We start from the raw sequence: 25,322 nt of genomic DNA, 5'->3' as shown, positions 1-25,322 counted from the left end.
AGGCGCTGGGCCGTACTCTCGTAGCCTAGCAACCACAGAATTTGCTGACTCTCTATTTGTTGGTAGAGATTTGTGGGCGGAGCTTGTTCTCTATTGAGTAGCTGGGCGGGGTCAATCCGGAAGGCGGAGCTGGCGCTCGTGATTGGCGCATGCGTGAGGTGTTCTCGGAAGTGGCGCCAAAATAGGGGTGGAGCCATCTCGTGGGCGGGACCTGAGAACTGAAGCGGCGTTGTCAGTTGCCCGTTGAGACCGCTATCCCGCTAGGTTTGGCGGGCATGACAGGGGCGCGGCCCTGGGCCCGAGCGGACGCCGTTGGTTGGTGCGCGCTGGAGGGGCGTGGCGCGGGCGGTCACCGTTGGTTGGCCGACAGCACGCGGGGGCGGGCCATGGCCCTACTACTGTGCTTGGGAATGACTGCTGCGCTGGCCCGCGGCTGCCTTCATTGCCATAATAACTTCTCGGAGAAGTTCTCCTTCTACCGCCATCACGTGAACCTCAAGTCTTGGTGGGTGGGTGACATCCCCGTGTCGGGAGCTCTGCTCACCGACTGGCGCCAGGACACGATGAGGGAGCTACACTTGGCCGTCCCGGCGGAGATCAGTGAGCGTGGAGCCCAAAGTGGGGAAGCCTCGGGGTCCAGCGGGATCCCCGGGCGCGGCAGAGCGGCTCACCGGCCTCTCTCCTCCCACCCGCAGCCCGGGAGAATCTGGAGCAGGTGGCGAGGACCGTGTTCCGAAAGATGGATCAGCTGTATCAGGGGAAGATGTACTTCCCTGGTAAGGCGCGTGAGGCCGAGCCAGGGACCTCCTACCTAGCTCCCACCCATGTCGCCCGAGCCTGACCTCTCTGACCTCTCTTCTGCCCCTGGCATCAGGGTATTTCCCCAATGAACTGCGAGCCATCTTCCGCGAGCAGGTGCACCTCATCCAGAACGCCGTCATTAAAAGTGAGCTGGGGCGGAGGGTGCTGTCCAGCGCCAGAGGAGGGTGTCAGGAACCCCAGGGCAGGGCGGTGCTGGGGACCGGGCCGGGGCTCACAGCCACCGGGACTCAGAGCCAGCAGCCACCCCCGGGCAGAGGGGGAAGGGAATAGCGTCCTGAAAGGACAGCTGCTAGCACCTTCCTTGGTACCCGCCAAATTAATCTCTGAAGACCTGGGGGTGTTACAATCCTCCTCCTCCACCCTGGAGGCCCCTTTGGGGTCCCTTTCCTTCTCGATCGTGAAACCCAACTGTGCCCATGTCCCATGAAGCTGAGGACAGGTCCTGAGCCTCTGGGCAAAGCCAGAGGTTAGTCTGGGTTTGGTAAAAAGGCACCATCCTTAGCTGGGGATGGTGGACGCCTGTCATTTCAACATTGTGGGAGGCTGAGGCAGGAGGATCACTTTTTGAGCCCAGCCCGGGCAAATTAGTGACTTAGCAACTTTTTTTTTTTTTTTTTTTTTCTTTTTGAGATAGTTTCTCTGTGCAGTACAGGCTGGCCTTGGGCTCAACTGCCTCAGCCTCCCGGGTGCTGGGATTACAGGCATGCACCACCATGCCCGGCTCTCAGCAGTTTCTTGACTCAAAGTAAAAACTGTATCTTGGGGATATAGCTGAGGGCAGAGGTCCTAGGTTCCACCTGCACTGTGCAGAAATAAACCAAAAATCCTTCTCCTGTGTGCCCCCACAGGCCACATCGACTGTCAGCGTCACTGTGGTGAGTGAGACCTGGTCCAGGCTGAGGGGCAGAGCAGGCAGTGGTGGCCTGGCCAGGAGGTCCAGAGGAGCCTGCTGCTGCCCCTGATGTGTTGCAGGCATCTACCAGTACCAGACCATCTCCTGTCACAACTGTTCTGATTCACACGTTGTCTGCTTTGGCTACAACTGCGAGTAGGGCTCAGGCACCAGCGCCTCTGGGCTCAGTGCTGGGCAGGGTGGGTGGGGCCCGGAGCAGAGGGCCTCACCGCCTCCAAACCCCGTCCTGGCAGGTCCTCGGCTCAGTGGGAGCGCGCTGTGCGGGGCCTTCTACTTTACATGTGAGTTGGGGTCTCTGGGCAGCCACAGAGGGGACACTGACTGAGGCCTGTCATGACCCCAAGCCTGCTGCCGTTGCAGATCTAACTGGCACAAGTAAGTCCCCTACCCTCCAGTCCAACCCGTTCTGTCGGGGGCAGTGTGCACGCGCCTGTGAGTACCTCGGGGGCTGTAGGGGTGGGGGCAGCGGGGAGGCAGGAGCTCCTCCTGTTCTCCCCCTCCCCCCGTACGGAGACAGCCCTGGTCCCTTCCCTTCAGCGACTCTGAGCCCAGCTGACGGGGGCAGATCGGCTGGCTAGAGTGTCCCAGGGTTTGCTCTACCCTAGCAGGCTGCAGTGGCACATGTCTGTCATTGCAGCCCTCTGGGAGGCTGAGGCAGGAGACTCACACTGGCAAGCCCAGTCTGAGCAACTCAGCAACTTAGTGACAATCTGCCTTTAAAAAGAAAAAAAAGCATGTGTCTAGTTTTTCCTGAGTTGCTGGGGGAGCTGTGGTCAACACCCCAGAGGAAAAGCATGAGGGCCAGGGACACAGCCCGGGCCCCAGAGCCAGGGCTCTGACCTGAACCCCACGTGTCTTTCAGACAGGACACCAGGATGAGGTGAGGCCAGGACTTCCAGAGAACAGGGGGACTGTGGGGGTTTGGGAAGGGTGCTACGGGGTCCTCTAGGCCAATGGGGACAGAAGGCTGGAGGCGTTGGGCCGGGCGGGCACTGTGGACCTGGGACTGCTGGCCACCCCTTCTGCAACACCCGAGTGACATTGGAGTGGTCATCTCGTGAGCAAACCGCACCCTCTTCCTCCTGCATCTCCTCCGCTGGGACACGCAGAACCACCCCAGCCTTGTGAGTGACCAGAGCGGGAAGTCACACACAAGCAGGCGGCCCCGGGTTGGAGTGCGCAAATCCAGCTGTGCACAGGACACACACCCCAGCGGGGAGGAGGCCGAGGGGCCCTCGGGGTGACCAGCTGGGGAGGGGAGGCACACCTGAGGGTGCTGTGTCCCCCCCAGCCTGATAGCACCGAGCATCTCGTGTCTGGAGCCCCAGCGCCTGGCGAACCTGACCTTGGAGAACGCCTCGGAGTGTCTGACCCTTTACTGACAGCGCTGCAGCCGTGGGGACCAGGACTCAGCTGGCCTGGACCAGCTTGTCCCTCTGCCCTGGGTTCCCTCCGGCCACAGAGCCCCTGGGCTGGGCTGCAGCAGGGGTGGGGCTGGGGCCAGCTTTGCGTACAGGCAGGGCCACTAGGTCCTTTGTGATGATTAAAGTGCCTGGCATTTCTCACCGACAGACCATCCTTGTGGGCGTCGGGCGAGGGGTCACACTGAGCCACGCCCCGGTCCTTCTTGGAGACAGGCCTCACTCAGTGCCCCGCCTGGTCTGGATTGTGTGACCTGAGCTGGGTGGTTTCCTGGCAGTGCTTCGGTGCCCATCCCGGGGGGACTCTGCCAGGCCTCTCCTGCCCTTGGCATTCCTGGGAGGCACTGAGGACCAGCAAGCAGCAGCTTCCAGGGCCACCCTGCCTGCCACACAGCCTGCAGCCAACAGCTCACATGCTGGGCCGGCCAGGCCCTGCTCTGCCCTCAGGGCCCCGGCTAAGCTGGACTGCTGACCCCACCACACCACGCTGCTAACAACCAGAGCTGAGCTCTGAGGGTCCAGCATGGACGGAGAGGCCCTGGGTGGTTTTCAGCCAATGTCGTTTTTCCAGAAGGGGTGGTGGCATGTGGTGGGCCACCTGAGTCTGGCTGGCTCCTGGTTCCTGGGCCTGTCTTCTGGGTGTTTTTTTGGTACCAGGGATTGAACTCACGACCTCATGCTTGCAAGGCAGGCTCTTACACTGCTTAGCTAAATTCCCCACCCTATTTTGTTTCTTTTGAGACAAAATGTCACTACATGGTCCAGACTGGCCTTGAACTCTGACCCTCCAGTCTTGGCGTCCTGAGTACATGGATCATTATGCCCAGCTTGTGGGCCTGTCTTGGGGTAACCAAGCAGACTTGGTTCAACCGTCCTGGTCAGTTGCTCTCCCATGGCCCTTTGCACCCCGCCCCCTCACAGGCGGAGCCAAGGGCTCTCCGGGAGAGGCAGTGCAGGAGACAGCGCCCCCAGGGTGGGGCAGGAGCTGGACGGTGTGAGGACCTCAGTCACCTCCCAAGGAACCATGAGCCACAGTGTCTCAGCACCTTGGGACACTGGGTGCTGACCCTGGCTGAGGGCACGCACAGAGACAGGGACAGGCAGGGGCACGACACTCGAAACGTGTGTTTTGCAACTTTATTGGATCATCTTGACACAAAAATCATTACAGCAGCGTGATGCGTCTCTCTCCTGTATATGGGGATGTCGAGAGCAAATCATCGTTGGGGAGCACATTGTACACTCTCCGAGTTCTAGAATCACGGCACGGGATTCTGCATAGATTACTCTACATGCTAAAGTGACAACTGTCATCCAAAGGAACAGGGAGGACGCTGTGGACAGCATCATCTCTGAGGGAGGGCTGGAGTGACTGGAGAGGGCATCACCCCGTCAGCAGCTGCTGTGCTGGAGACGGTATTTTGGGGTCTGCTGGGGACACAGGTGGCTGTGTCCCCTCTGTGGCATGCCCAGCCCCACAGGGACGCCACAGGGACAAGGCTGGGTGTACTGGGGATGAGCCAGGGGTAGGAGCCGTACAGTGTGGCCGTCACACCCTGCCAGCCCACGCCAGCTGACCGCTGCCCAGCGGGAGGGTGAACCACAGTTCCTGCACCCTCATCAGCGACCCTGTGCGTGGCTACGCCTGTGGCTGGGGCCCTGGTCTTGGCCCCCAGCCTCTAGGTGTGTAGGGTAATGCCATCACAAGCCTGGGGACAGCAGCTCAGTCACCTTCCCGCAGATGCCACCGGTCAGGACAGCTGGGGCGAAAGCAGCCGGCAGGGGCTCCACGAGCCCTGCCCTGTCTGCCGAGCACCCTGGCGCCCACCAGGTCCCGGCCCGGGGTTCCACTGCTCCCTGGGGGTCCCCTGCTGCATGCCAGCTGGGGCCTCCGGAAGATGCCGGACAACCAACCTACGTCGGAGCAACACGGACCTCGGGTGTCTGCACAGGACGGTGGAGCTGGATTAATGCTGTGGCGTGGGACAGTACACACGACAGGAGGAGAGGCCGCAGTGTCCACCCGCGCGTCCACATCCATCCCGGGCGTCCTCTGAGGGCTCGGGGCCTCAGCACTGGGCCAGTGTTGCCTTCATCTCCTCCAGCAGGTTGCCCAGCAGCGTTGCATCGCTGCACTTCCCATCCACGGACACCGAGCGCTCGCCCTGGTGGGGAAGCGGGACATGGCCGCCCTGCCTCCCGCCACGCGAGGTCCCTGCGTCCCCAGCCCCACCCACCTGCGCGCTCAGCCCTTGCTGCTGCCCTGGGAGGGGAGGCTGAGCCGGTCCCAGCCCGCTCTGGGGCCATTTTGAGACACGTTCGGGGCACTACCGCCTGGTGACCCGAGAGGTGACCCGAGTGACCTGAGAGGCGACAGTGAGCGGAGCGGGGCACCGCGCGCTCTCCCTCGGCGCGGACACGGGGCCTCACCTTCTTCACCAGCAGGCAGACGTGGTGGCCCTGGACCGAGCGGCTATACATGGAGGCGCAGGAGTCCACTCGCTCCACCACTGCAAGGGACCAACACTGAGCCAGGCAGGGCCCGGGGGCAGGCCGCCGAGGTGCCCAGGGCGGCACTGCACCACTGTGCTTACCGGAGAAGTGGTGGTGGAAGGAGATCTTGGCCAGCAGGTTCTGAAAGGACATACTGATCCCGTCCACTCTGACGGAGCTCATGCTCAGGTCTCCGGACTCCAGCAGCTTGGCAAAGGCATCGCTGCGGGAAGGACAGAGACTGAAGGGGCGAGACGGGGCACCCGGCGGGGCGGGGCGGGGCGGGGCGGCGGCCCGGAGGGCCTGAGAGACTTGACAGGTGGGGACTAAACTGTCATCTTTGAGAAAATCCCTGCGCCAAGCCGCCACCCCAGGCCTCGGAACGGAACTGCATTTGGGGTCAGGGCCTCTGCTGAGGTCACCGAGGGGCCGGGCGCTTGTCACACACCCGCTATCCCAGCAATTGGGGGGGTGAGGCAGGAGGACTGAAAGTGCTGAGCCCAGCAAGGGCACCTACAGTGATTGGCGAGACTCTGCTTCAAACGAAATAAAAAGGGCTGGAAGGCAGCTTGGGCAGCGCCCCAGGTCCACTCCCTTGTACTAGAAAAACCTGGGGCGCTGAGGCCCAGGAAGAAGCCAGCCCCCGCAAGCCAAAGGCCTGGGGTCCCCTGGACATGAGTCCCGGACTGCACCTCCAGGGCTGGGCCGGGAGGGCGCCGGCTGGCTGCGATGCCCTCCGCACCTGTAGCAGGGCGTGGTGACCAGGTAGGAGCTGCAGCTGAAGTGCAGCCGGAAGTCCAGCTTCTCGTGCGTGGCCCCGTCGGCGTCCTGCGGGGAGAGGCTCGCGGTGAGTGCACGGACCCTGGGCCGTGGCGCCCATCCCGGGGAGTGACAGGACAGGTACCTTGGCGATGAAGGACAGGGTGCCCTTGAGCTTCTGGGCCATGACGATGCTCTGGATGGTGAACACAAACTTCGCTTCGTTGGAGACGCCTGGGGGCGGGCAAGGGGCGGCCTGAGACGCAGCGGGCCAGGCCCAGGTGGTGCCAGGGGCTTGGGCAGGGCCACAGGGGTCCTGGTGTCCCCAGGTCGGCCTGGACCTAGTCCAGACCCTGTCCACTGGGTAAGGCTATTCCAGATAAGCCACGCCTCCATGAGAGCAGCAAGGGGACCCAAGGTGTATGTCCTAGTCGCCCCAGGACAGAGGGATGAGGGAGCTCACCGGGGGGCAGCTGGAAAGGCACGGGGACGCCGTCGTGCACGGAGGAGCCCTCCGGCCGGGCCATCTTGGCGTTGAGCGAGTCCAGCACATTGAGCTCCATGTTCTTAAGGAAGCTGCTGCTCTGGTTCTCCAGGATGACGGACACGGTGACCTGGCTGTCCTTCTGCAGGCTGGCTTGGACGTCGTACGTCTGTGTGTGCGAGGCGTGGGGTTAACAGGGCGGGGTGGAGACTCACTGCCAGGGACCCGGCTGCAACAGGGACCTGCTGTGCTGGCGGCAGGAAGGAGGGAGCAGCCCAGGGTGGGGCCAGGGTGACAGCGCCCAGAACTGCCATCACGGACACCAGGACCTGTGCAGTGGCTGTGTCCCTCGAGGCCGCTGCAGAGCGGTGTCACTCACCATTTTGATGTAGGAATTCTCAGCGAGCAGGCAGTAGCTGGACATGGGCTGTGGAGGGAGAAAGGTGTCAGCATGGTGCCAAGGCCCTGCCAGCGCTGCGGAGCGCAGGGCTGAGGCGGCAGCCTCTGCAGGCTGGGCCGGCAGGCGCTCACCGGGACGGGCTCCTCCTCCTCCTCCTCCGCGCCGTTCTCCACCGGCCCCACCACGGCCTCCTCGGGCACCGGCTGCTTCTTCCTGCCCCTCTTCTTGTCTTTGGTCCTCTCCTCCTTCTCCTTCTTGTGCTTCTTCTTGTGCCTGGAGGATTTCTGCACCAGGACACAGGGGTGCACTCAAGCCCCAGACTCCTCCTCGGGGAGCAGCACCCCATGTTCACTCTCTCCCTCGTGTCATGGGATAGGGCTGCGGCAGGGATGAGTGACTCCAGGGACAGAAAGTGGACTCAGGTGCCAGGGCTGGGAGGGGACGGGAGACTGCTCAGGGGTACGGACAGGGCTTCACAGGGCTTCCTTTGGGGTTAGCAGCGTGTTTTGGAATGAGGATGAGATGGAGACGATGGTTCCCACGCTGCTGACACAGTAAGTGCTGCTGTACGGCCACTATACCAAATTCCTCGGAGCCACAGCTCTAACCCTAAGTTTCCTGGTGGCGTTTTTTTTTTTTTTTGACACGCTAGGCAAACTTGTTTATCCTGCCTCACCAAACTGAACACTTTTTTTTTTTGTTTGCTTTGAAACACGGTCTTGCTATGTCGTCCAGGCTGCCCTTTAACTCACCATGGAGCCCAGCCTGGCCTCAAACTCGTGGCCGACCCTCCTGCCTCAGCCTCCCAAGTGCTGGGTCCCAGGTGTATCACCACGCCTGGCCCACCCAACCACAGGTGTTAAAAGACTGGAGTCTGCTGGGTGTGGGGTGTGCACCTATGATCCCGGCATGGGGAGTCTGAGGCGTCAGTTCAAGGCCAGCCTGCACCACACACAGCACACGTGAGCCTAGCATGCAGAGGCCTAGTTCACCACTGGTGCCACCAAAAACAAAACAAACAAACCTCCCAAAACAGTAAATATATAAACCCGTTACTGAAAAAATAAACATGCAAATAACAGTGGCACACAGCCCTGGGAAGAGCCCTGGCTGCGCCTGATGCATGGTGGCTGCTGGTCCCCAGGATGTAGACATTGGGGTCACTGCCACACGCCCGGCCTGCCCGCCCCCTGCCCCTTGCCCAGCCTGGCTCCTCACCCTCCCCAGGTCCGGCTCAGCGCCAGTGTCCCCGTCCTCTGCCTCCTCTGCCTTTGGTCCCTCGCAAGTGTCCTCAGGGGCGGCGGCTGCATTCACACCGAGCTCTTCCTGCGGGGAGCCGAGAGGGTCGGGGCTCACGGCTCGATGGAAGAAAGGGGGCCTTGAACACCACCCCAGCAGGCCCACAGGAGCTAGCTGGGCACGGTGGCCCGGCTGGCTGCCCCTCCTGCCTCGCTGGGCCTCGGGGGACTTCTGGGTCCCACGCAGTGTCAGGAGGCCAGGAGTGGGGGAGCCCTCTGGGCCTGTACCTGGGACCCACAAGGCAGCACCCGCCCAGCGTCCAGCCCTGCGCCCGGCAGCCAGTTGAAATGTCCACCAGCTCTTACCGTGGACGGGGCGGGTGCAGGGGCAGTGACAAGCGGCGGGGTGGTAGACAGCCAGAAATCCAGGTCCTCGGCCTAAAACCACAGGAGGAGGACAGCCCTGAAGGGAAGGGCGGCACCGTAGAGCTCTGGCCTCACAGCGCTGCCCCGCTTGTCCCTGGCTAGCCCTGGACCCCGGCTGGCTGCTCTGCCCCGCATGTGTGACAGCCTACACATGGAGGCCAGAATGTCTGTGACAGCCTACACATGGGCCCCCGAGGACACGGGTCACTGACTGGGGACGCCAATGTGCGGACAGCACCATGGGGAGACACGTGGCCCCGTTGTGGCTCCTGAAACCCCAGGGCCTGCAGACACAAGCAGCCGGGACGCTTAGGGAACGCCTGGGACCTGCGGGCTGCCCAGCCCGGCCCCGTGTACCTTCTTCTCCTTCTCCTTCTTCCTCTCTTTCTCTCTCTCTTTCTCTTTGTGCTTTTTTTCTTTCTTCTTGGGTTTCTTGCTCTTCTTTTCTACGGCGGGGATGTCTTCTTTTTCAGGGGACTTGGAGGTCTCGGTGTTTCTGTGTTTCTGGATGGGCAGCTTCTCGCTATCTGCCAGAGGCCTTGGGACCGGAAAGGGCCGGGTCACTGGGTGGACATGAGCAGCCACGGGAGGACCCTGGCAAAGTTCCCCCGCTTGGCCAAGCTGACCTCGGCCTCTGCCCTCTTTTGTCACCCAAGGCCTGGGGACTTTCCTGATCTGGGAATGGGGGCCTCAGTCCTTGCCAGCATCCCAGCGTGGACGGTCACCACCCTGCACAGTGTCCCTGAGCTCAGCCCCTGGCCCAGAGCACAGCCTGTCGGGGCCACTGCGGGCAACAGCAGGACCACCCAGCCCTTGCGTACTTGTCTAGGTCGATGTCCAGGGCCCTGTATGGGTCGTTGGGGTCTTTGTCATCTTCATCACTGGGAAGAGCATTCTGAGAGGACAGGCACAAACCAGCATCCAGTTAGCAGTGCTGAGGGTCCTGGCAGCGTCCCCTTCCCATCTCCTGTCCCAGGCATGGCTGCCTGGAGTGGTCAGCTCCGTGTCCCCAAGGGCGGGCAATACACAGCTCCCGGGTCCCCCTAGATGTGACATGAGGGCGACGTGGCCACATCTGGCCGGGACTGACCTCGGGCATCTCCTCGGTGATGATGTCCACCTGCTGGGCAGGGGCAATGTCCTCGTCGCTCTCGGTGGGCAGCGAGCCATGGCGCCGGGCCCTACCGCCCCGCTTCTCCTTCTCGGTCTCCTTCCCCTTCCTCCTGCGCTGCTTCCTGCCCTTCTCCAGCCGCTGCTGGTGCCTGCGCTCCTCCTCCAGCTTCACGTACTGCTCGGACATGGGCATGCCTGTGGGGGCAGGGGCTACAGGTCACCTGGGGATGGGGACGCTCCCAGGACCCGGGAGGAACTGGGAACCAGGGGACACTTGCCTGGGACCTTCAGGGGCACGGAGAGGTCGATCTGCACCACGGGGATATGCTCCACGCCTGGCGCATCCTGGTACCGCTGTGAGGGCAACATGGCATCACCGGGGTGTGGGCACGGCTCACCCTCCTCTGTGCCCTTCCTCAAGGACATGGACCCTCGAGCTGGGGTGACATACTGGAGTGCCAGGTGTGGCAGCGAGGAGCAAAGCGCTCACCAGCCTCAGCACCTGAACCCTGCTTTTTAAGGTGGGGCGGTGACCCAGGCCTGACCTGGGACGGAGCAGGGAGGGCCTGGCATGGCCTGCAGTGCCCACCCGGGACACAGGCTGGCCAGGCAGCATCCCCTGAGGACAGCGGGCACTGTCAAGACCTGACAGGTGGCCCGGGTTGGGGTGGCTTGCGGTACTGTCCCCAGCACATGGGGCAGCTCACCTTCTGCGGGGACGGGGAGCTCTTGATGTAGAAGGGGTTGTTGGCTTGTTCCTGCTTCCGGGCCTCTCGTCGCTGTTGGGGACAAGAACCACGTGAACCTGTGACAGCTCCGCATGTGTTGGCATGGGGCCACAGCAGCAGGGTACGGAGGGGGCTGGGTGCCAGGCTGCCCATGTGGCAATGACTCCTGGGAGGACAGCAGGACACAAACCCGACAGCACAGCCCCAGTGTGGGCCCTGGGAGGCGGCGAAGCTACAGCAGCCACTCACCCGGGCCAGCTCCTCCTCGTCCACCTCAGGGTGGCGGTGCCGCGCCTGTCGCTGCTCCTCATCGTGGAAGATGGCCTTGGGCTTCTCATCCTCGGACTCGCTATCCGAGGGCGGCTCATTGATCCATGCATCGAGGTCTAGCCTGTGCCACACAGGGAGGTCACGGGCAGTCACAGAGCCACTTGGCAACAGAGCACTGCTGCACAGGCGTTTCTGGAAGTTTCTGCCCTAAGTGGTGGCCACCATGTGCCTGGATGGCTGACGTCCTGGACACCAGTATCCACCAGCCATGTGGCAACGCAAGGCAGGGACATTATTGCCTCTCAGAGCAGACCGAGCTAGTAGCCTGTGAGGTCACAAGAGGGCCACAGAGAGCCCAGTCCCAGGGCCCAGCGAGCATGGGGTCAGGCACTCACCCTGCAGCCCTGGCCCGGCCAGTCCCTCCATCCCACTGCCACCCCCGGCACAAGGGTGTGTGTGGCAAGCGGCAGCCGCCTGCCCCCGCTCTAGCTCACTCGGTCCTCACCCTTCAGGGACAGGGACTTTCTTCTGGGCTTTGGGGGCCACTGGGTTCAGCTCCCCGGCAAAGAGAGCGCTCACTTCCTCTGCCACGGGCACGCCCTTGGCCTGCAGCTTCTGCACATGCTTGACCAGCTGCAAGATGCAGGACGCCTGTGGGGAGATGGGGGTCACTGGGCTGGCCGGGGCCCCAGGGACGGCGAGGCCCACAGAGACTCAGCCGACCTCCGGCGCGCTTTTTCTTTTGCTTCCCTTTGTGTTCTGGGGGTCGACCCCAAGGCCTTTCTGCTGAGCTATACCCTGACCTCTTGTTTTTTGGGGGGGAGATTTTTTTTTTTTTAATTTAAGGAGAAAAAAAAAAAAACAGAAAAAGGGTACAAGTTATACAGAATTTCAGAAAAAATAAACAGTAAGAAATCACTAGTTAATAGATTACATATTGTTATCTTAGAAATAAGTTGTTCAAGTTACAAAATTAAAGCATATAAAGTGGAATTTCAAACAGTGAGACTGGGGGGCTGGGGATTTAGCTCAGTGGCTTAGCGTCTGCCTTGTAACCAGGCAGTCATGAGTTCGATCCCCGGTACCGATAAAAAGGAAAAAAGACAAAAAAAAAAAAAAAAAAAAAAAAGGTGAAAAAAAATGTATAATAAAAAAAACAGTGAGACTGGAAAAAGTTTTGCTCAATGATCCAACAAACCTCAGTAATATGGTTATCTATCTTATACACTTAAATATACATGCAGTTATATTCTTTAGAGCACTTTCTTTTCCTTTCTTTTGCACAATGACAATTACACATGTTGGGTTTTATTACTCCCACGGTTCTTACTACTTTTTTTTGAAGAGAGTAAAACCAAGTGTGACATAACAGAACAGAGCCTGACCTCTTATTTTGAGACTGGGTCTTGCTAAGTTGCCCTGGCTCAGCTTGAACTCCTGCCTCAGCCTCCCAAAAAGTGCTGGGCTGACAGGTGTGTACCGTGACGCAGACTGCTGTCTTTACACAGAAGGGCTGTGGCGAGAACACTCACTCGGGTGAAAACACCCCAACCAAGCCATGGTGTCCATGCTGCCGCCTGCTGGCTCTGGCTACTCAGCCACTGTGCAGGGCTCACTCAGGATGGGACAGGACCCAGCTAGATCGTGCCATGGCCTCAGAATGCAGTGACCACAAGCTGCAGGTGAGCACGATGGGCTGGGTCTCCTTGCTGTCACATAGGCAAGTGCCACATCTGCCCTCTTCCCCAGATAGGACAGGGCCAGCAGCCTGCCTCACAGGCTGTCACCTGCCTGCTGTCTCATAGCCCAGCTCTCCCGGGACAAGGAACAGGGCCCGTCCCACCCCCACAAGCCCCAGGTGGGGAGTGAGGCTGCCGTCCAGGCCAATGCACCCCAGACCCCACTAAGACACCTGCAGCCCAGAGGGGCAGAGCCACGACACAGTGCGCAGCAGGACAACGGGCCAAGCAAGAGCTGCGGACAGCACTCACCCGCTCCTGCACCTCCAGGTCGGCGCTCTGCACGAACTGCGGCAGCCGCTCCACCAGGAGCTGCGTCACCTCCTGTGCTGCCTCGGCCTCCCCGGCCTGCTCCTGCCGCTGCAGGATGGACGCGTACAGCTTCACCACGTTCTGCACATACACCGCCTGGATGTGGCCAGGCAGCGTGGTCACCTTGGGCCGAAGCATGGCCTCCAGGGTCTGGTGGGGCTCCTGCAGGTGCCTGGAGGACAGGGGCCACAGTGAGACCTCCCCAGTAGAGCGCTGGGACAGGAATCTGGGGTCCCCACTGAAGTGCCACCCTGAAAGTTCCGTTCCCTGCGCAGATGCAGGGGCCGGACAGCACTTGGGAGAGCTGGGAAGAACAAATGACCTACAGAGCAGACAAGACTGAGGAGCAGGCAAAGCATGCTGAGCTGAGCCTGCTGGGTAGGCAAGGGCAGGAGCCGAGGACCGGACTCGGGGGCCAGACGGGGTGCCGCACACCTGTCATCCCAGCACTGGGGAGGCTGAGGCAGGGGGATCACTGCAAGTTCCAGGTCAGCTTACACAGAGCTCAAGGCCAGCCTGAACTATACAGCAAGACCCTGTCTTAAAAAAACAAAACAAAAAGCCAACAGGAAATGCCCACTGACTATAGGCAACAAATTTTATGTGGCCTAGCTTGCTGACTTTTGGTTTTTGTTCCTTTGTAACCACAAACTTTACTTTTCTCTTTTTTCTTTTTTTTTTTTTTTCTGTTGGTATCAGGGATCGAACTCTTGACACCTGCTTGCAAGGTAGGTGCTTATGCCGCTGAGCAAAATCCCCAGCCCCTACTTTTTTCTTTTGAGACAGGGTCTTGCTGTGCAGCTCAGGCTGGCCTTGAGTTCACTGTGTAGCCCAGGTCGATTTTGAACTTGCAATCCCTTTCCTATCTCAGGCTCTCAGGGTGCCCTGATGGAGATTGTCAAGAGGCTGATGACGCACGTGGACAAGGCCGAGGGCACCACCTACTGTGACGAGCTGCTCACCAAGATCATCGACATCTGCAGCCAGTCCAACTACCAGCACATCACCAACTTCAATTACAGGCCTGTGCTATCACGCCTGGCGAAACTGTTTCTCTTTAAACTTTCCCTTAGGAAATGGCAGGACTGGGGCTGGGGATTTAGCTCAGCGGCATAAGCACCTGCCTTGCAAGCAGGCAGTTGTGAGTTTGATCCCCGGTACCGATAAAAAGGAAAAAGACCAAAAAAAAAAAAGCAATGGCAGGAGCACGCCTGCGGGCTCTAGAGCTGAAGCGTCCACTCTGTATTTACCAGGTCCTGTCCTGGCAGACACGGCAGTGAGAACCAGCCGGGTAGTGGCCAGAGGTGGCAGGGTCAGAAGGGGACAGGGACTCCGTGCTGCCTGCTTGGTCAAACCCTGGGCAAGGTGCAGACAGACAGACAAGACAGACAGACAGACATCACGTCCCTTCCTGGGACCCTGAGCCCACTCACTCTGAGAACTCCCCACAGATCCAGGCGGCGGCGTAGAGCACCTCGCAGATGCCGTTGCGCTGGGTGCTGCTGGTCACCAGGTGGGCGCTGTCAAGCAGCGCTGACATCTGGGACACGGCGAACTTGCGGATTGCCTTCACGCGGATGGCCACATCCAGCATCTGTGCGGCAATGAGGTGACCGTGGCGGGTGCCCTCCAGCCTGGTCAGCTCCACCAGAATGCTGATGTACCTGCAAGCAGAGGGGCCTGTGAGGGGCGCGGGGACGCCGCCCGCCCCGGGGAGCAGCGCGGCGCGTGGGCACGGACCACTCGAAGTTGGTGATGTGCTGGTAGTTGGACTGGCTGCAGATGTCGATGATCTTGGTGAGCAGCTCATCACGGTAGGTGGTGCCCTCGGCCTTGTCCACGTGTGTCATCAGCCTCTTGACGATCTCCATCAGGTTCTTCTTGGACACCTGGGGGCACAGTGGGGTGGGGGCTGGCACCGAGGGATTGAGGATGCATGAGCCACTCAGCCACAAGGGATTGGCCCCCGAGGGCCATGCCTGGCCTGGGGCAGGTGACCCCTTGCTGACCACCCACCCAGGTGGGGACTCGGGAGACCGAGACCTAAGGAGAGAGGAGCGGGGCCAGGCGCACCATCCCGTAGAGCAGGTCGAGGGCTCGCAGGCGGATGGACTCATCCTTGTCGTCCAGGCATTGCAGGATGAGGTCCTTGTGAGACTGCACAGACTTGGGGTGTGTCCGCAGGATCTTTGACATGGCCAGGAGCCCCAGGTACTTTACTGCAGGGAGACCGAGAGGCTGTGGGCCTTGGGACACAGCGGGATGCCAGTGCCACAGGTGGCGTGGGCCACAAAGGAGGTTCCAGAGCCATGACTGGCCGCTGCCTGGCCTCAAGAAGCATGGTGCGGCTGGGGGTGTCCCCTGGCCAGTGCTTGCTGCAGGCCCTGTACCATCTCGGTGTCCACCCTGAGCTGCCCTCGGCTGGTACCTTCAGGACAACGTGGCTAAGCCTGAGGCATCGAGCAGACCAGGAGGCATCCTGCAGGGATCAGGAGCCTCAAGCCACAGCCTGGGCTCCTCTGATGAGGTCCCATACTGGGGACTAATGCACCCACCTGTGGGGCCCCCACAAGGAGGCCAGTGGTTGTTACAAAGACGTTGGGCCCCTGAGGCAGGGAACAGGTACTTCCTGGCCCCCAAGACAAAAGTCTGTGACCTCATCTCTAGCACAAAAGGGACTCAAAGTGGCTGTACAGGCTCAGCCCAGAGAAGACGCAGCCCCTGAGGGCTGCCTAGGACTGCCCCGTGCACTCGTCCTGCCTGACAGGGACAAGAGACCTACGGGATCTCAGGTGGCTCTGCCCATCTCCGCAGTGTCCTCCTAAGCTCCACGTAGCCTGTGTCCTCAGATAGGAGGATGCACGGCCTCTGCCCTCAAAGCCCCGAAGAAAACCCAGGCCAGGACCCCACTGCTCCCCTCCCATCCTCCTGACTGCACAGCTATGGAAGGCGCGAAGCGAGGGGTTCCGGGTCACCAGGACAACTCACGGTTCTGATCTGAGTCTTCTATCAGTATCCTTAATTTCTGAACGCAGAGCTGGAAAATAGAAAACCCACTGGGTTACAACACCCAGGAGCCAGTGTGTGACCTCCGCTGCTGCTGGGCCTGGCTAGGGCCCAGGGTCTCGGAGCTGCAGGCAAGGGTGGGGGTGGCCTCGGCCTGCTCCTGTGGATCTGCTTGGCAGAACTGTGCAGGAGGGATGAGTTAGTGACGCTGCGGTGACAGGGACACCTGTGGTAGACAGGCTGTGTGGTGCTCCAGGCAGGCCTGGGATGCAGGCTCACATTTGTTGTGTGACAAGACCAAGCCTGGAGCTGACTGCCCCATTGTCCTTGGGTCACTAGGGAGCCAAGAGACCCAGAGGATGAGGCTATGCCTGAAGTCAGAGGCACAGGGACACGGGACAGCTGTCCTCAATGACGAGACCGGGGTGTCCCCAGGCCTCAGCTGCTGAGCTGATTCCAGGGCAGCGGACACAGAGGAGCATCAGGGCCGCAGCCTGCACAGGGCACCCACTCCCTCAGTGGCCCCATGTGTACCCCACAGCAGGGCCGAGGCCGACCGGGACCCACCTGGATGCTGGCACTGTGGTTGGGCATCCCGGAGGACAGGGAGATGAGCACTGAAACAGAGGGTCCAGTCAGGCCTCGGCGCCAGGCGGCCAGCAGCCCACCATCCTGCACTCCCGCCCAGGCAGGGGACTTGGGAGGCAGGGCCTCCGCCCTTGACCTGTTCTGTCCACAGCCGCCCCAGGCCTCAGCTGTGCATTCTGAAGGTGGCTGCCCAGCAGTATCCGGGCACCTTGGCCTGACAGGAGGGCTCTGGGCCTAAACTATGAGGCCAACAGGTTCAGACCCTGCTGGCCTCCAGGGTCCAGGATGTTGGCGTACACTGGGCGGTGGGGCCATGCATCCCTCACAAAAGCCCCAGGCCCCAGCTGCACAGTGGTGCTCGCCTCGGATCCCAATACTCAGGAGACCCAGGCAGGAAGATGGCAAATTGAAGGTCAGTTTGAGTAGCCTGGCCCTGTCTCAAAAAACCAAAACACATGAAAACAAAAGCCAAAGGGTAAAGAAACAGCCCAGACGCCGGCTCTCTGTGAGCTGCTGGGTGACGTTCATGGCACCACAGCTCATTGGGTCCCATGTGACCACTGGGAAGGTGGGTACTGAGCAGCTGGGTTCCCAGAGGGGCTGCGACCCTCACCTTTGCAAAAGGCCCAGGACAGGGCTGCGCCGTGAGCTCCATGACAGCCCTGGGGACACCCTCATCAAGGGGTGGTGGGAACAAGGTGCAGAGCTCCCCACAGGCGGGGCCTGGCGCCCTCCCCAGTCCCGCAGCCCCTGCCCAGGCGGTCATGGTCACAGTCAGGCCTCACCTGCGATCACAGTGTTCACGCACTCGTAGAGCAGGGACATGGCAGATGTGCTGTGGGGAGGGAAGCGGTGTGAGGCCCTGCGACAGTGACACGGCTGCCCCCGGAGCTCGGCTACGGGGGACAGTCACTGTCTCTCACCTTCTCGGGAAGGCAGTGTGACAGGGCCTACCTGGGTCAGCCCAGGTTCTGCCTCTGAGTCACCTGCTGTGCCTTCTGCACTCCTGCTCTGTCACTTGTCCCCTACCTGACCTCTCCCATCCCTAGGGCCCATGCAGTCTCTGTGTGCACAGAGCACCCCCTTCCGGGAGCAAAGCTGCCCCGGGGCCCGAGGACTCCAGACCCTGTGAGCCTTCACCTCTGCAAGAGGGCAGAGAGAGCCCAGGCCTGTATCTGCCCAGGGGACCGTGGGCACAGCTAGGCCCGCAGCCACGAAAGGGAGTGGGTGCGGGTCCTGGACACAGGGGAGGGGAAGAGGGCAGCAGGGGGCAGCTCCACCTCCATCATCTCAACACCAAACCCTGAGAGGAGCAAGGCCCTGGGGCTACGTGACACCGCACACAGAGAGCGCTCGTGGGGAGCAGTGACGGTGAAACCCGCGAGGGCCGGGCCTGGCCAGGCGTCAGGCCCCTTCTCTAAGCAGCCAATGCCTTTACACCGACGCCCACCGTCTGCAGCCTGTGGGTGCTGGGGGTCTTTTTGGCACTAGGAATTGAATTCAAGACCTTGCATTTGCCAGACAGGTGCTGCTCCACTGAGCTGCGTGCCCGGCTCTGCAGCTGCTGCCTTAAAAGCGAATTCCGGGGACTGGGGTGTGGCAGTGGACCCTCATCCCAGCACTCCGGGAAGCTCAGGAAGGGGGATCAGAAGTCAGAGCCCAGCCTGGGGAACTTAGTGAGAGCCTGTCTCAAAATATAAAAGGGAAGGCCAGGGATTTAGCTCTGTGGCTCAAGTGCCTGCATGGTGAGTGTGAGTTTATGAGTTTGATCCCCAGTACCAAAAAATACATATACACAGACACGTACACATGCACACGCACACGGAAAAAAAGGCACAGCTCAGAGCAAAAGCCCTGGGCTCAGCCTCCAGTATGGGGAAAACAAAGTGGGTTTCCACGGATAAATAAGCCCTGTGCTGGGCCGCGGAGGGGTAAGGACTGCACAGAAGAGCTGCTTGGTGCCTGCAGCAAAATCAAAGGGGTCCACACTGCTTCGTTGGGTGTACCCCAGCTGGCAACCCTGTGGGGCCCCCCTGAGAGCCCGGGTGCTGCCCAGGAGACCCTACCTATGGATGAGGTTGGTGAGGGGCTCAATCAGCTTCTTGCCCAGCCTGGGCTCCAGTGGGGTCAGGGCTCCAAACTGCAGGGACAGAGGATCTTGATCATGGTGGGTGACAGGAGCAGCCACGTAGGCAAGACCACGCCTCTCCCCCGCGGCAGTGGTGCCCACCAGACAGGCCCAGAGCGCAGCCCCCGGCCCAGGGCGGCACTTGCCAGTTTGATGATCTTGATAAGGACCCAGTTGTTCGTAGAGGACGTCATGAGCTTGAAGAACAGCGGGGCCAGGGACAGGTAGTTCTTGGGGTTGCGCCGGGCCAGCTCGCAGATGACATTGACGGCCGCCGACTGGACCCCTGAGGACCAAGGATGGGAACATCAGCAGGGCCATCTGGGTGGGTAAGCACCCCGGGCACAGGACGAGCCCCGGAGGCCTGAGAACGCGCTCGCGCACCCACAGGAGTGGCTTCCAGGACTGCAGGCCCCAGGCCCCAGGCCCGAAGGCTGCCCGAGATCCTTGGCTAAGGCTATAGCGTGCATGTGGGTCCCCCACAGCCTGCAGATTTCTGAGTGACCTGTGACACCAAACACACTGGAGGTGCCATGTACATTTACACTGGGTGTTCAAAGAAGCGACGAGAACCCGGGTGTAGTGGCACAAGCCTGTCATCCCAGCACCTGGGCGCTGAGGCAGGCCTGCTGAAGTTCAAGGCCAGCCTGGGCACCATAGCAAGTCCTTGTCTCAACAAGGGAGGGAGGAGGGGACCAGCAAAAGTCTGCACACGGCCAGCAGCAATGCAGTTTCTCCAAGTGTTTCGGATACAAGGCTGAATCCACAAGGGTGGACCGAACAGGGAGGGCCACCTGTGCTCAAGGCCAGAAGAGCAACTGGACACTGAGTATCCTGGTGGGGCCACCGGAAACAGTGACCGCGGCTAGTGCCAGCAGCAGAAGGTAAGGACACAGCGACCTCCCGTGGCACCCCAATGAGAACACAAAGCCATGACATGACCGCAGGTAGCACTGGGGTGCTAGTGCGTGATGATGGGACCAGGCTGCCTGCTTCCACCATGCTGGAGGGGACCCGGAGCCTGGTGCCGGCCAGGCCACTGCAGGCCAGCCCCCTGCGATGGCAGTGGTACAAGTGCACGCTCAGGACAGCCCTGGCCCTCTAGTCCTGGGTTGCCAGCCCCAGGGAACACAGTGACACTTTCTCAGCAGCAGGGACCAGTCACGCAGCCAGGTTCCAGCTCACACTCCCCTGCTCCTCCATGGCCCAGTCGGGGCTGCAGCTGCTCCTGGGGGTCCCCCCGTAGGACACTGACCACCCACCGCCTCCTGCCCCGTGCAGACCTGCAGGCTGAGCCCTCTAGTCTCAGGGGACCTGGGGCATTCATGCCACTCGCACTACAGCCCGTGGTCCAGTACCTGGGAGGTGGAGCCAGCCGGGCTGTACAGTGCACTCGAGGCCAGATGATCTAGCCAGATGACCGCTGAGCCCGTGCCCTGGAGCCCAGAGACTGGTGCTTGGAAGACCCTATCCAGACAAGGCTCAGATCTGCACATCCCTCACCCCTGGCCCAGCCCCAGGCTCTCTGACCTGGGGGTGCAGTGCTGGGTGGTGGGCATCCCAGAATCTGTGTCTGGACCCCTGTCCCTTTCATCTCCTCGTCACAGCTACACCTCTGTCCTCACACTGTGTGTGCATGTCCTCTGTGCTGTGGGAGGGCACCAGGGTCTCATCCCAACTCCCCAGAGTCCCTCAAGGCTGGCAACACTGGACCTCAGGTTCACCCAGGCTAGGGAGGAGCCCAAAGCCACTCAGATGGGGGAGGCCACAGCCAGTGGTCACTGTGCACTCCACAAGGGACGTCCAGTGGGTGCCCAGTACCCTACTCCCCACAAGTCCTCCCACCTGCCCAGGGCATGGGTGGGGCATCCTGCAACCCACTGACCAGGGTCAGGGTCCTCTAGTTTCTCCTTCAGGCGGGGGAAGGCGGGGCGCAGTGACTCGGGGTACTTGAGGAACACCTTGTACATGATGAGCACGGCCTTCTTCCTGATGTAAGGCTTGGTGTGCGACATCTGCGGGACAGTGGTGGGGTGTGCGCGGGCTCCACGCCCCTCCCCCAGTCACCTCCTCCCCCCAGCCCCAGCCGTCCCTCCCCCACTTGCTGGACCCTCACTCCTTCCCCTAGGACAGCACTGTAGCCAAGAGGGACAGGAAGGAGGCAGACCCTGCTTTCACCCAGTGACATGTGGGACACCCAGCGTCCCTACCAGGCTCCCCACAGCTGCCTGCCCTCCACCCTACCACTGTGACAAGGCCACACTGCCACCATGGGCTAAGCAGTATCCAGCCCACCCCAGGGCCTGGGAGCACCAGTGGGCCCCTCTGGAGAAGAGCGGCCACGAGAAGCCAGACCACGGACAGCGCAAGCCCAGGGGCCTGAGGGATGGGGGGAGGGGGTACAGGGCCACCACAAAACCGGCAGGCACTGAGGATGGCTTCAGAAGAAGAACACACACTCCGCTGGCCTGATGGGCTGAGGACGTGCCCCTCTCTCTGCCAGCAGAAGGCCTTTAAGGGCCACCTCGGCAGCGCAGGGACATAGGCTGCCCAGAGTACCGGGGGCCCCAGCTCTTCTGAGCTTCCTCAGGGCAGTGCCTGGAACCCACTCGGGGGCGGCCAGGGCGCTCATAAACTCACCAGTGTCATGATGTCATTTGCCAGGTCTCTGGCAAGATCTGGGGTGACAAAACAGGACAGACCAGTCAGTGCCACTCCTGTGTCGTACTGGCTGGGGCTGCTCAGGTCCTGTGGGGAAGAGGTCAGGGTGACAGGAAGCCCCAGGTCAGGTGTCCACCGCAACAGATGTGCCCCATCCCCTGCCCCTGCTGCAGGGCCTGGCCTGGGGCTTGGTAAGAGGGAGAAAATCAGCGCTGTTTCCACGGTGCCACCAGGAGAGGAGCCAGGACGGGGGCCACCAGTGCAAAGCTCGGGCTGGAGCACCAGCTCTGTGGGCTCCAGGGGACAGGGGCTCGGCGGTCATGGGAAGGCCTGGGTAAGGATTACTGGGCCCCAGCATTGCCCTGCAGCCCACGAGGCGACCAGAGCAAGGAACCCCTGCAGCCCAGGAGGGCAGGAGCCCTGCCCATGTAACAGGACCCTTGCACCTACCCTGGCAGGTATGTGTCCCTCCCACAGCGGTGGCGGGGGAGAGTGAGGCCCGAGCCCAGGAGAAGCCTCCTTGGCATCTGCTCCTGAACACAGGTGCTACAGGCCACTCCCGACCCTAGGCTTGGTGCAGTGCAGCCCCATGGGCTTGCTCCAGGGACCAGAGGGGAGGGGCCTCCAGTCGCAGACCGTAGCCACGGGGCTGCACCACCCGTGCCAGTCCCACCCGGCCCCGTGGGTACACTTCTCAGGCCAGCACTCAGGGGCAGGAATGGCACAAGCTGGAGCTGTAGTCAGCAACTCAGCGTGGGCTGACTTCAAGTAAGACAAGAAAAGCTGAGGACTCAGCTAAGCGCCAAGGAGGGCCACTTCCGTGGTAAGAGACATGGGTGGGGCTCCCTCTGCCATCAGCCCAGGGCTGAAAGGTCTCAGGAGCCTGGCACAGTGCCAGGCACAGTGGCGTAGGTCTGCAGTCCCAGCACTCAGGAGGCTGAGGCAGGAGACTGCTGTGAATTAGAGGCCAGCCTGGGCTATACAACAAGTTCAAGGCCAGCCTGAAGCCTCTGACGTGGCATTCTACAAGGGCAGGCCCAAGGACACTCGAGACTAACCAGGCTGCATGAGCCCAGGACAGCCCTTCCCCTGCCTCGGCTTCCCTCCCCCCCATACCCGGGAGCTGGGTCTCCCGAGTCCCGGCTCGTACACACAGGCACAGGGACCACAAATGTGCATCTGTGGTGGCCTCCCACGACAGAGAGAATGTTTATCAGAAGCCAGGCTAGGGCTGCACACACAACGGGTCTGGGCCCAGCCCAGGGGGCACCTGCAAAACTGACAGCCCCAGCATGCCTGACGGGCTGGGGTCTCATGTGCTCCACTGGGAAGGAAGGCAGGAGGCACCCCATCCCCTGGGCCAACCTGTGCCTCTGCACACCTCGGACAGAGGGACAGGCCTGTGTCCGGTCCCCAGTGAGGTGCTGCCAGACACGGCCACAGCCCACCTCCCTTCCCGCCACTCACCCTCCTTCTCAGGAAGCCACCCCCCAGCCAGGGGCCTCGCCCTGCAGCCACACAGGGTTCAGGCCTCCTGAGCCGAGCACCACTCCCCACGTGCCATGGTCACCTGCAGGGGTGGTGACCGCTCCCAGGGCTGGGGCCTCTGGCACACAATCTGGGGCTGGAGAAGGGCCAGCCACCCACTGAGGGGTAACCACCAACACCCCAACACCGAGGACAACGCCATCACAGGAAAGATGCTCGAGGGGCTGGGGCCTCTGTACGGCCTCAAAGGCCACCTCAAAGGCAGACAGACCTGAGCTGGTCGGGCTGTGCACATCTGTAACCCAGTGCCCTCAGGGTCCAACCAGGAAAACAACAAATTTCAGTCCAGCCTGGACAGAATCAGTGACTAACTCAAAATGAAAAATCAGAGCCGGGCGTGGTGGCGCATGCCTGTCATCCCAGCACTCGGGAAGCTGAGGCAAGAGGATCGTTGCAAGCTCACAATCAGCCTGGGCTACACAGTGAGCTCGAGGCCAGCCTGAACTGCATAGGGAGACCCTGCCTCAAAAAGACAAAATAAAATAAAGTAAAATAAAAAATACTGACAACATAGCTCTGTTTGAAAACCCAGGATCCTGGGTTCAATCCCCAGTACAACGAAAAATGAAGTTTAAAGAAAACCTACATACACGCAAAAAATATGTCATGTTACCCCAAGGTCCAACAACAGAGGGTGCCGGGGCAGGGAAGGGTGCAGGACCCAGCAGGGCAGGTGCAGCTCCTCGAGGAGGGGTCGACAGCAGAGGGACCACCCGAGCACAAGAGAAGGGGGCGCTCGGCCTCACACCCTCTGAGACAGAGGTGAAACCACGGCCACGACTAAGGCCACGGCCACGTGGGAACAGCTGCAGCGGTAGGTGGGACCCGCGGGCTGCAGCGCCACCCAGGCCTGTGGGCGGGGCCTACCTTGCGGATCTGATTGGTGGTCAGCATGATGACGTCGGTGCCCTCGTGGAAGCACTGGGAGGCAGCGAGGTAGCCGATGCGCTGTGGAGCCGACAGCAGACGGGGTCAGAGCGGACACCCCAGAGGCCACCAGCCTCGCCAGTCCCCGAAACCCTTGGGGGGACGAGCCCTCAAGGCTGGGCGCGCGTGGCCCGGGAGGCACTGCATCCGTCGGGTGGGCTCCCTAGGCCAGGCTGCAGGGGACACCTGGGTCTGCACCCCCAAATGCACAGGCTGCTTTTAACCTTCCAGCCCGCTGGGGGCCAGGGGTACAGCGCAGTGCAGTGGCGCAAGGCTTGCCTGGCAAGCGTGTGGTGGTGAGTTTGATCCCTGGTACCAAGGGAAATAAAACCTTTCCAAGAGACCACTAGCCAGGCAGGGTAAGGCAAGCCTGTGATCCTGGCATGCTGGGAGGCTGAGGCAGAAATGTGCAGGGGGTAAAGGGGCAGGAAACAAGGGGACCTCTGTACAAGGTCATCAGTGCCGAGGGTGGTGGTCTGCACCTCTGAGCCTACCTACCAGAGGCTGAAGCAGGAGGGTGGCAAGTCTCACCCTAGTTTGGACCTCTTAGCAGCAGCAACATAAGGAGACCCTGTCTCAAAATGGAAAACTGAGATCACAAAACCACAAAAAAGGCAACTGGGATGTGGCTGAGTGCAAGCGCCCGGGGTCCAGTCCCCAGTACCGACAGTAGCATGACTACAGTGATAACTACCATGATAAGTAAGCGGGCAAGACCCGCTGAGCTGCGCAGCGGGGGACAGCCCGGGACAGCGTGAGCTCATGAGCAGGTTTGTGCTTCCGGTCCACTAGCGTTTGGTTTTTTCTGTTTGTTGTTTTGTTTTGAGGTGCGAGGGATGGAGCGCAGGCCTTTCTGCTAACCTACATCCCACCCTTTTTACATTTTTTTTTAATTTGGAGACAGTATTAGGTTTGGTTGAGACACGGTCTCCCTATGCAGCTCAGAGTGGCCATGCACTCCGGGTGACTCCCCTGCCTCAGCCTCCTAGGTGACCAAATTACAGGCATTGCCAGTGCACGTGCCAGGAGGCTCCTAAGTTCCTGTGTCATGCCGGCGTTGCTTTTATTTATAACTCAAGCTTTCTTGAATGAATACTGACATATAAAAGGATTGATTTGTTTACCTTTGTACTGGGGATTGAACTGAGGGCCTTGGCACTGAGCTGTTATACCCAGCCCCTTCTTATTTTGAGAAAAACTCTGGCCTTGAATTTGAGATCCTCCTGCCTCAGCCTTCAAGATTACTGGAACACCAGCTATGTGCTACCATGTTTGTCTTTTTGTTTTTCCCCAAAAGTGTTGGTAATACAAGTTAGGGGCTCATGCATGCTAGCCAAGCACTCACC

General features: G+C 60.8%; 2 protein-coding genes across 4 annotated transcripts in view; one reads left to right on the top strand and one right to left on the bottom strand.

The window, feature by feature from the left end:
- Positions 1-117: 117 nt before the first annotated feature.
- On the top strand, positions 118-3,300 carry Izumo4 (IZUMO family member 4). 2 transcript variants are annotated; one of them, XM_003460850.5, is made up of 10 exons: positions 118-600; positions 696-776; positions 875-946; positions 1,671-1,697; positions 1,795-1,870; positions 1,969-2,016; positions 2,096-2,110; positions 2,598-2,615; positions 2,806-2,859; positions 3,027-3,300. In XM_003460850.5, exons 1-10 carry the CDS (start codon positions 276-278, stop codon positions 3,115-3,117), a joined length of 807 nt encoding a protein of 268 aa, XP_003460898.2. In that variant the 5' UTR covers positions 118-275; the 3' UTR covers positions 3,118-3,300. The 2 variants fall into 2 exon arrangements, with proteins under 2 accessions (XP_003460898.2, XP_004999268.2); XM_004999211.4 differs by having other exon boundaries at positions 122-600; positions 2,845-2,859.
- Positions 3,301-4,279: 979 nt separating this feature from the next.
- Ap3d1 (adaptor related protein complex 3 subunit delta 1) overlaps positions 4,280-25,322 on the bottom strand; it is a 33,755-nt gene continuing 12,712 nt past the window's right edge. Inside the window, exons 1-30 of one of the 2 annotated variants that reach the window (XM_063228939.1) lie at positions 24,475-24,523; positions 23,917-23,997; positions 21,481-21,588; positions 20,726-20,855; positions 18,987-19,126; positions 18,779-18,852; positions 17,498-17,547; positions 16,692-16,741; positions 16,107-16,155; positions 15,192-15,337; positions 14,859-15,007; positions 14,552-14,782; positions 13,059-13,290; positions 11,573-11,718; positions 11,047-11,188; positions 10,777-10,848; positions 10,348-10,423; positions 10,047-10,264; positions 9,778-9,851; positions 9,314-9,494; positions 8,897-8,968; positions 8,511-8,618; positions 7,424-7,576; positions 7,272-7,319; positions 6,872-7,061; positions 6,554-6,642; positions 6,392-6,477; positions 5,751-5,872; positions 5,587-5,666; positions 4,280-5,321 (exon numbers count right to left, since the gene is read on the bottom strand). In XM_063228939.1, the coding sequence (XP_063085009.1) occupies positions 5,226-5,321; positions 5,587-5,666; positions 5,751-5,872; positions 6,392-6,477; positions 6,554-6,642; positions 6,872-7,061; positions 7,272-7,319; positions 7,424-7,576; positions 8,511-8,618; positions 8,897-8,968; positions 9,314-9,494; positions 9,778-9,851; positions 10,047-10,264; positions 10,348-10,423; positions 10,777-10,848; positions 11,047-11,188; positions 11,573-11,718; positions 13,059-13,290; positions 14,552-14,782; positions 14,859-15,007; positions 15,192-15,337; positions 16,107-16,155; positions 16,692-16,741; positions 17,498-17,547; positions 18,779-18,852; positions 18,987-19,126; positions 20,726-20,855; positions 21,481-21,588; positions 23,917-23,943 (3,339 nt within the window). In that variant the 5' untranslated portion in view covers positions 23,944-23,997; positions 24,475-24,523 and the 3' untranslated portion in view covers positions 4,280-5,225. Of the gene's footprint in view, positions 5,322-5,586; positions 5,667-5,750; positions 5,873-6,391; positions 6,478-6,553; positions 6,643-6,871; positions 7,062-7,271; positions 7,320-7,423; positions 7,577-8,510; positions 8,619-8,896; positions 8,969-9,313; positions 9,495-9,777; positions 9,852-10,046; positions 10,265-10,347; positions 10,424-10,776; positions 10,849-11,046; positions 11,189-11,572; positions 11,719-13,058; positions 13,291-14,551; positions 14,783-14,858; positions 15,008-15,191; positions 15,338-16,106; positions 16,156-16,691; positions 16,742-17,497; positions 17,548-18,778; positions 18,853-18,986; positions 19,127-20,725; positions 20,856-21,480; positions 21,589-23,916; positions 23,998-24,474; positions 24,524-25,322 lie in introns of those variants that run through there. The other variant, XM_063228938.1, reaches the window with a different exon arrangement.

Source organism: Cavia porcellus, unplaced genomic scaffold (assembly GCF_034190915.1).
Source record: "Cavia porcellus strain 051 isolate PalLab524CR breed Dunkin Hartley unplaced genomic scaffold, mCavPor4.1 scaffold_17, whole genome shotgun sequence".
NCBI lineage: Eukaryota > Metazoa > Chordata > Mammalia > Rodentia > Caviidae > Cavia > Cavia porcellus.
This window is presented reverse-complemented; position numbering and strand designations above follow the sequence as displayed.